Raw genomic sequence first — 10,129 nt, forward strand, 5'->3', positions numbered from 1 at the left:
TTTTACATATATACATGGGATTGAGATAAACTTTGTACTAGCGTATATTAGTAATCGGTACGGAAAATATATCTATTGTCTGGGAATATTTATTATACGTTTTCTGAATTCGAGTAATTGGATTGAGAACTTTCATAGGTACATAAAAAGTCACGGTATGACGGAGAGAATTTGGAATTTAAAAGTTAAGTTTTGCGAGTAAGTCGCTTAATTTAATCTTATTATTCAATTCAATTCAATTCAATCAAGTGTTTATTGCGTGTCCATAACACCTTTCGGCTTTTTACAATGGGTCACGACGTCTTAAATTAAAAATCTAAAATTTAAATTAATGTAAAACAAAATGTAAACGTTTCGAATACAATATCTAAACAAAATTAACAAATAAAAAAAAAAGAAAAGAAAAATATTCAATTAACCAAGTAAAATAATTTTCAATATAAAAAACAAAAAATAGGTCCAAATCTTTATAATCTTTCTAGTCATTAGTTTTCGTTGTTGCGGATTATTTTTTATTCAATTAAATAAGTTATCCTTCTTTTTAAAATATGTTTTTATATAAAAAATTGAGTGAGTAAATAAGTCTAGATCTTTATAAAGGTTTCCAGTTACTTGTATTCTAGAAATTGGATTGAGTTGCTGCGGTTTGTTGTAATAAAAATTGGATTTTAGGCGCGTGGGACGGTTAGGGACATTAATACAAATTTTCGATAGCAAATAATTAATGACGCTTTCTTTTCTAGAGCATTAAATAGGGGTTGTAATAGCCAGATTATTATTTTTTTTTTTACATGTGTAATCGATATGGGTTTTCCACGAAAAATCTTCGTCAATATACAATCCTAAATATTTAACCAGGGGGACTCTAATGATTCCTGTTTTGCCTAAAACTGAGATATCGCGGACTTCGAGTGCATGTTTGCGAGTTGGAGAAAAAATCATAAAGTTTGTTTTCGAAATATTGGTCGCTAAACCAATTTTAAATAATCCGTTACGAAGGGCTAGGAAATCCGTTTCTAGTTTGGAAATTAAGGCGGTTATATTACAATCTGAGGCAAGAAAAATGATTATGTTCATTTGTTATGGAAAAGATTGCGTCCTCTTTAATTACGATGCTACATCGACAACCAGTTTTCTGGTAGTTAACGCATCTCCAATAAGAACCTCCGTTAAGTGAATTACCAGTTTTATTAAAGAGACCGTCACTGTAGTCCAATAATAGATGATTTTTCTTGCTCCTCCTGTATTTGAAATCCTGCATGGGAAATTATTATAATATCAAGTCAAGTTTCAATAAGAAATTAAAAATTCACCAGGCAAACAGTTACAATGAGTAATCTTTAATATCATTGATGGTTATTAAAATGATTACGGGTAACACTGTAATCGGTGTCAAGGGGAATACGAGAGTGGTTAACCCCTCGAAGGAATACGACACATTTCAAGACTGGTAATTAATTAAGTAATTAAAGTTGAAAATTCATTCAATTACCGTAATATTTAATGAAAATCTCATTCGCCGATGAGTCGATTGATGTCCCATTGATATGTTATTATTTTCTAAATACAAAAACAACAACATTAAATAGAAATTTATAGGTTAACACTTTAGTTAAGTTAATTTTGCAATTTAAATTGATGTAAACGTACAAAAAATTAATAATTTCGACTTCAGTTCAATAAAAAATTTATTAATTCGGTTTTATCCCCCATATCATTTAACAAAATTAGCCTGAGACCTGAGTTAAATGGAATGTTGAACTATTTGTGCAGTGATAAATATTCCCTATTATTGGTACAATACATGTTAAGAAAAAAATGTTGTCGCATTTCCCAATTCATGGTTATGTTCGTTAGTAATGGAAAAGATGGTTTCGTTTTTAACAACGATACTACATCGACAACCAGTTTTGGAATAATAAACGCATCTCCAATAAGAACACCGGCCGTTATGATAAGCACCAGTTTTATTAAAAAGACTGTCGTTGAACTCCAATAGTGGACGATTTTTCTGGCTTCTCCTGTATTTAAAATTCTAGAAAAATAATCAGGCAATTGTAGTTCTGTTTCAATTAGATACCAAAAACGTGCAGCAAAAACAGTACTAGTTTATGCACTTTAACATTGGTCATATTGTAATAATAAAGGTTAATTAAAATTGACAGAGTTAATGTTTCCTTAAACGAAGAGAACAACCTATGGTAGCTCGACATCTGCAAGTTTCAAATGCTCATAGAAGCAGACGATAATAATTATCTCTTTAAAAATGGCTACCGATCACGTGATTATATAACACGATTACGCAAATAGACTAGTACTATTCTCCCATTTCCTTTTGAGTAATCCGAGGGGTCCATCACTCAGCCTAATCGGTGTACACGTTTAAAATGATTGCGCCAGCAATAGTTGTACAGGGAATCTGATAGTGATTAACCCCTCGGAATAATACGATACATTTCAAGACTAATTATTATTAATTTAAATCTTTAAATTACCTTAATATTCACTGGCTGTCTCACTCGCCAATGTGTCAACCGATTGATATTTTCTAAATAACAATAAATATAATGATTTGTAAGTAAGTTTGTTTCCCGATAAAATTGATGTAGTACACGTACAAATAAAAATTAATTTATTCGACTTTAAATTCAATGTTTAATTTATTAATTAGGGTTTACTCCTGTCACTTTTATACAAAATTACTTTATAATTAAATAAAATGTTTAACATTGTGAGTGTGATTCAAATTTCGGGGGTTGATCACTGTTTGAGCGATAACAATCCGCGCTCTACATTCTTGATTATTGCAACTAAAGTAACCGGTATTGTTAAGATATCTCGTAAGGCGAAATAGGTAGCCTTCGAAATAGAGATTCACTTTGCCTCTTTTGTTACGAAAGAAATAGTAATTCTGTAAAACACAAAAATAATTCTGATATAATTTTAAAATTAATATATGGAGTTTGAGAAATTGACCGAAAATCGCATTCGAAGATGTGTTGCTACCTTTTTAAAGTTTTCATATTCAAAATTTGGCTTAACATGTATAAGCAGGAATACATTCAGAAATAAGTTTGTCACTGGTTACTGAGAGCTTGTCATGAATTGACGTAGGCGAAACGTCGTAGATTCTCAAAGCCGCATAGAAATTAACATTCATAGCTGAGGGTACAATGATTCTTATTAGCTATATGTATTCCTCGTATAAATTCTTGAGAAATTTAGACTTGACTAAGTAAAATATTAACGTCCAGGATGCTACGTGTTTTCGGTCAATTTCCCAAACTCCTTAATTTAGGTCTCTCATTATTCCTTAATTACAATAGAATTTACTTTGGTCGAATAACCTTGAACTGTAAACGTGATCTCCGGATCTAAATAGTTCATTGCGTTAAAATCTGAAATAATTAACGATTTATTTCAACATTTAAACTTAGTGACATCATGAATTTATTCACCAACAAGTGAAAAAAATCATGCTGACAGTTGTTAGTAAAGAGGTGAAATTATGACAATTTAATGAGTAAATTACTGGAAAATTATTAGTTGATTACCACTAAAAAATTGGGGCAAATTAAATTATTGCTTCGTTGGTAATTCAAAGAAATTTAGTAACTTTTAAAATTGCTATCCCAAAGACTTTAAGCATTAAAAATGCAAAAATGGGAGACATCCACAATCGTTTCGGTAAATTACCAGTAATTTACTGATAATAAATTACCAATTCATATCTTTGAAACTATTAACACTTTGCGAAATAATTACAACGATAAGCATTTTTTCCTGACTGATTTTTATTCAATTCATTTTTATCTTAGACAAACAATTTTTAAATTATATTGATTGCCTTAAATAAAATAATTGACATCGTGTTGTTTATGTTGATGTGTCAAGTTTCGAGGAATGATGAGTGCGTGGGAAGTGACGATACGAGCTTTACATTCCTTCGTTTGGCAGCTAAAGTAACCCGTATTGATGTCGTGTCTATATTTAGTCAGACGAAACATGTAACCTTCGAAAAAAAGCATAACTTTCTGTCTTCGGTTACGAAGGAAGTAGAAGTCCTGTAAAAGTTCAAAGAGAGTTTCATTTTGTTTCTTTGAAATTCATCTGTCGACTGTCGTCGGGATTCTGTTACCTAAAACTCGATATTTAAAGCAAATGTCGGCTCATGTGGCGCCCCTAAGTTTCGACACAACAATTTTACCCCGGCAAAGGCAGTAACCAATCATAACTCGCATACTACGAGGGTGGAAACTAACTAAAACTAGCCTTTGCTAACGTTAATGGACCCTCCACCCCTCGACTATGGAAGCATCAAGTGGCATTTGCCTAAACTGAACTAAACCACAGCCGAGACTTGCTTTAATCTTTTTTAGCAGCTAGTTATTAGCCTGATTAATAGCTTTTAAGGATTCGAACAAAAGGCTTAATTTACTTCGGTTAGGTATCCTTGAACACTGAATTTTGTAAGAGGATTTAGGTAGTTTTCAGGGCAAAGATCTGAAATTATTTTAATTTTGAATTAGCAAAAAGAAAAATTTACTTTTCAAATTAAATTTGCGAAATAATTTTGATGACTCAATATTTTTATTTCAAAAATAATTTTTTATTTTAGCCAAAAAATATTTAACTTTCCTCAAAATTTCGACTTGATAAAAAAAGTAAAAAAAAAAAATCCTGAATTTAAATTAAACGTTTTGAAAAAAAAATCACTGATTTAAATCAGACTGTGATTTGATCATAGCTGGGTTGATGGTTGTGTTCTGAATTATTAACGTTCATCACTTGATTACCGTAATTAACCAATCGGCCCCGACATTTAAACTTTTTGTCATAAATGCAAATCCAGTACGTTTTATCACCGGATCCACCGGTTTTTCGGTACAAATACTTATTATACACAAGCAAAGGTCGATTTTTACGACTGTAAATGAAGCTCACATTCTGAAATTAATTATATAAAAATATTGGCATGCTTAGCAGTTTAAAACAATTAAATTGGAATTAATGACCATTACCTTATCTAACACAATGTTACTAATTTTCTGGTTTTCTTGAAAAAATTCATCTGTAATGTATTGATACTCAAATTATAAACAAATCAAAACTGTAATTAATATAGTTTAATTTTTCAAAAAAAAATGTTTGGTCCATCATTCGACTTTTGGTTTGTAAAATTAATTATTTTATTAAATATTTAAAATATTCCAATAAATCGATCATAGTTTGGTAAATGATTGTGTTCCGAGTTATTTACGTTTATTAATTCACTTCCATAATTGACCAATCTGGCGCGACATTTTAATTTCTTGTCGTAAACGCAGATCCAATATTCTTTTGCCATAATTCCATTTGAAGCCCTTTTTCGGTAGCAATATTGATCTAATACCAACAAAGGTCGATTACGACGGCTTGTTATAAATCTAACTCGCTGAAAAGGTTGTTAAAGATGTTTAATGTAGGTTTGAATTGAACTGATTTAAGTATTTACATTTACCTCATCTGTTAAACTGATAATATTTTCCGTGTCTTCTATTATAAAATCATCTGAAATATATTAATCATTAAATTACAATAAAATTCTAATAATAAATCGAAATAAAATAAAATGAATGAAACAAACAAATTTTTTTTGAAATAAACTTTATTGTGATATGAAATATATGGTAACAGATGATTATTTGGGAAACACCGTACTTGTTTAGCTAGATATTAAACTTAAGCTTATTATGCTTAGCTTAAGTGCATGGTTTTAAGTGCACATTATTCATAGATAATGTATATTAGTATCCAGTTTATCAATTTATATAAGTTCACATTTCAATAGTTTTTTCGTGGTTGTGTTCAATGGAATTGGGTATTATTTCACCGTTACTAATTACAACTCTCGATTTGCACTTGTCTAAGCGACCGTTGATGCAACCCCAGTACGTCGATATACCAGCGGCACCAGTTTTTCTAAACAAATATCCATCGAAAGCTAACATTGGTCTGTCACGTTTGCTTTTGAGAAAGGCGAATTTCTGAAATTGACAAAAGTCCACCTGGCTTTAATTTCAGGTATAACGTAGTTTAAGAAATTCACCGTAAAGATCCATGCAAATTTAACAAGAAAAAAAACCACGAGTTTTTCTTAAATTTACGTTTAGAAATAAATAAAAAATACATGCTTTTCTTAAATTTTCGTTTAGAAATAAATAAAAAATACATGCTTTTCTTAAATTTTAATTTAAAAATTAAAAAACACGTGCTTTTCTTAAATTTTCATTTAAAAATTAAAAAACACGTGCTTTTCTTAAATTTTCATTTAAAAATTAAAAAACACGTGCTTTTCTTAAATTTTCATTTAAAAATTAAAAAACACGTGCTTTTCTTAAATTTTCATTTAAAAATTAAAAAACACGTGCTTTTCTTAAATTTTCATTTAAAATAAAAAACACACGTGCTTTTCTTAAATTTTCATTTCAAATTAAAAAACACACGTGCTTTTCTTAAATTTTCATTTAAAATTAAAAAACACACGTGCTTTTCTTAAATGTTCATTTAAAATTAAAAAACACACGTGCTTTTCTTAAATTTTCATTTAAAATTAAAAAACACACGTGCTTTTCTTAAATTTTCAATTGAAAATTAAAAAAACACATGCTTTTCTTAAATTTTAATTTAAAAATTAAAAACACGTGCTTTTCTTAAATTTTCATTTAAAATAAAAAAACAAACGTGCTTTTCTTAAATTTTCATGTAAAAATAGGGTTAACTCGTAAAAGCAATTGCAAAATTTAAACTTAATTAATTTAAGGGCAAAACATTAAAGCACTACACGTTTTTCGGTCAGTTTCATAAGCTCTCTCTCAAAAAAAAATATAATTAACTTAATGAGTGTAATTGTACCTGGTTTCCAATTTGCTCGACATTAGCTTCTTCCACAAATTTAGACGGTATGAAGGTTTTATGTTCCTTTCGTGGTTTATCAAAACTTTCTTGTTCGGTAACCGTTGGCTTTGTATCACGACTTATAATGTGAACTTCAATGCCTGTAAGATACACTAGATATTAGAGTCAACACTTAAAAAATCGAACTCCTGACTAATGTATCCATGTGAATTAAAAACACACCGATGAGTTTGTGTATTTAGTTAAATGAACTTTTATTCATTTTAAAGCTAATTCAGTACAATCGCGTATATTTGCTCGTTGCGTGGGTGACCTTGGGTTATTATAGACTCGTCCAAGGATTGTGTATGTGACCTTTGGAGAAACTGATGACCTGTTGCTGACTCACTACCAAACTGGCGCGACATTTAATGCGCGAATATTCGACGCATCGCCAATAACTACGGTCTTGATTCGATACCGAGCTAGTTTTATGGTAAGTGTAATCATCAAATAGTAAAAATTGTCCGCCTTTGTGACTAGTGATGTATTTAAAGTTCTGTAATGATTTAATTAATTAGTTATAATCATTTAAGTCAAAATTAAGTTAAAGATGACATACGCTCGATGGAAGATTCGTTTTCAATCCTCGTGGTGGAATCATTTTTACTATATCGTAACAAAGTATGAAAGAAAGTATTAGAATTGCAAGTAAATGTACACAGTATCAAAATCAAGGTAAAAATTATATTTACGTAAATTCAACAAACAACGCTTACGAAGTTCATCAGATACTTTATTGTCAAATATACTATTTACAATACAACAACAGTTAAGGTGAAATCAGTGATTATGATTTGACGAATAGCTGATAATTTGCGAATCACTGGTGACAACACGTGATCTACAATTCAAACGACAATATTCGATACATTTCCAATAAACAGTATTGGCTCTTTTGTTATCGCGATTCTTGCAAAATCTGCGACCCTCGTAAACTAAAACAGCTTTGTCCATGCGACTCAATTCATAGTGGTGAACCTGAAGAAACGTTAATTGATATTTTTAGCAAAATTTCACTTAATTCGAGATCATTTAGAACTTAAGTGATTTCGTTTACGTACTTGATTTTTAGGTTTAAAAGGAAAAGAAGTATTTTTCTCTCGTGAAATATTTTGTTCTCGTTCAAACACAAAACCTGAAACGAAGAAAGTAAATTATGTTAGAATCAGTCACAAATAGATACAAATGAAGTAAACTCCAATCGAAGCAGATGATGGAAGACACCTTCTTCGAAAGACCCGAATATAAGATATGTTCCATAAGTATAACACTTCATATACTTCGTAATGCAAGAGACTTACAGCTCGAGCTAGTTCGAGAACGACAAGCGAGAATTGAAGTCCTACACTCGGTGGTTAATTTTGCAGGACTTCCATCTTCCTATAGTCTGTAGTAAGCCTTTGACAGCGCCTTACCAGGAGCCGCTTTACCTCGAATCTATGACCTACGTCACTACATGACAAGCTCCAGTTTGTAAAAAGTGACAAACTTAGGTTACATATCTTATGAACTTTATGGTGCACTGTATTCACTCTTCGTGATTGCTATGTATTTCGTGAGAAAATAACATACCCAACATTACTTACTATCAAAGACGATATTTTATTTATTTGGCAAAATCTATGTACAATCATACAGTAAGATTTAAAAACAGTTAACAATTAAATTTAGCGTGATTGTGCTCATTTTTGTAGCTGATTACTTTCCCATCCATAAAGGTAACCCTAGCCCTACAACGATGAACGTGGTACGCGGAACACAGCCAGTAAATCGCTCCATTACTGGCTGTTCTATTGCGGTTGAAAAAATGACCGTCGTAATACATTTGAGAATGGTTTGGCCTGGTTCTGGTGGGAATGAAACGGAAGTTCTGAAAGATACGAGGGAATTAGCGATGGTTCTACAGCGTCTAACAAAAAGAGTCAATTAAAACCATCATTGGAGTATACAACTCGGGCAACACCCGATCAAATGTAGAGCTACTTCAAAGTATAGTCATGGTGGGTGGTCTTATAGACTAGTCTATTGAATAGCCCAGATTACCTCAAAGGGGCTGTAAACACGGCATCGGAGTGTGGGTAAAAATTATTTGAAATACGTCATAGGAACAGGTGACTGGGGAAAGGCGTGGTTCAAAGAACTATCACCATTTCGAGGAATTCACACGTTTTCTGGTCTAGCATGTATACTCCGTGTGATAGATTAATTGACTCTTTGAGAGGTAATTTTACTTGATCAGGTGGGCAAAGATTTGGCGACGCGTTGGTAGATATTTCAGTATATGTTGATGGAAGGTCAACGACTTCGGCTATGTTTGTGGCGATATCTAAGAAATGAGATAACGCGGTATTTCTGAACTTTAATGTTTTTTATCTTAAAATATAAACACTTCTATGGTATAGATATAAATTTGGTGTAAAGTTCAGTACAAAGTTCCAGATTATATGCATAGATATTTTATTTTAATCAGAATGCAAAAACAATATTCTTTGATACACGTAAGGAGTACAATACTGTAGAACTATATTAATTATTGTTGTACATTTCATCTCTTTGTACTGCGTTCATTACTTGTAAGTGGTAAATGATTATGGCCTACAACATAGCCATCTACATTTCCTAAGACAGTTTTTATTCTGCTCCTACATTTCATCTTACTGTATTGTGTACATCGCCAGTATGTGACATTGGTTTGTTCAAAGAACCGGTCTTTGTAATAAGTGTAACCTTCATACATCAATAAGGGTTTTCCATATATACCCCTAACGAATTTGACACTGGGCTGAAATTGAAACGTATTCTGTTGTAGAGAAGATTATTTTTAATATTTTTTAAGTTATACCAGGGAGAATTAATTGAGAATGAGAAGTCGAGAATTGCGAGGGGCTAATAACTATTTACGCGTAGTATCTTACGTACACGGGCCTTAGTAGATTTAGGAGGAAATGGTATAAATTCCTTTTCATCTCCTTAATTTATCCTCCCAGGTTATACCAACCTGACTCGAGCTATTTTGTAATGTTTGGGCACCATCGTATAAATTTTCGTCATCAATATCTAAAAATTACGAATACGTTAATATTTGTTATCCATATATAAACATTGTCTTATTTATGTCTACTTCATGTTGACCCCTAACTATTAGTTTAAAACGAACAAGTTCGTCATAGTAATCTAATAATAAACATAC

At 31.3% G+C, this 10,129-nt stretch overlaps 1 protein-coding gene across 5 annotated transcripts; it reads right to left on the reverse strand.

Moving 5' to 3' along the window:
- Window positions 1-234: 234 nt before the first annotated feature.
- LOC149702702 (uncharacterized) lies at window positions 235-9,488 on the reverse strand. 5 transcript variants are annotated; one of them, XR_016381824.1, is made up of 11 exons: window positions 9,171-9,488; window positions 8,001-8,809; window positions 7,499-7,917; window positions 6,895-7,435; window positions 5,501-6,026; window positions 5,261-5,434; window positions 5,022-5,071; window positions 4,439-4,947; window positions 3,334-4,064; window positions 1,493-2,911; window positions 235-1,255 (listed from the first exon to the last, which is right to left on the reverse strand). XR_016381824.1 is itself a non-coding variant. In XM_089866633.1 (11 exons), the coding sequence occupies exons 4-5, from the start codon at window positions 7,538-7,540 to the stop codon at window positions 7,220-7,222; spliced, it is 258 nt and encodes an 85-aa protein (XP_089722759.1). In that variant the 5' UTR covers window positions 7,541-7,545; window positions 7,632-7,917; window positions 8,001-8,809; window positions 9,171-9,488; the 3' UTR covers window positions 235-1,255; window positions 1,493-4,064; window positions 4,439-4,947; window positions 5,022-5,071; window positions 5,261-5,434; window positions 5,501-6,026; window positions 6,895-7,219. The 5 variants fall into 5 exon arrangements, 3 of the variants coding, with proteins under 3 accessions (XP_089722759.1, XP_089722758.1, XP_089722757.1); XR_016381823.1 differs by having other exon boundaries at window positions 1,493-2,035; window positions 2,496-4,064; XM_089866633.1 differs by having other exon boundaries at window positions 1,493-4,064; window positions 7,499-7,545; window positions 7,632-7,917.
- Window positions 9,489-10,129: the final 641 nt, after the last annotated feature.

The sequence above is a fragment of the Phalangium opilio genome, unplaced genomic scaffold (assembly GCF_054372755.1).
Source record: "Phalangium opilio isolate 3A_F unplaced genomic scaffold, DU_Popi_V2 ptg000017l_1, whole genome shotgun sequence".
NCBI lineage: Eukaryota > Metazoa > Arthropoda > Arachnida > Opiliones > Phalangiidae > Phalangium > Phalangium opilio.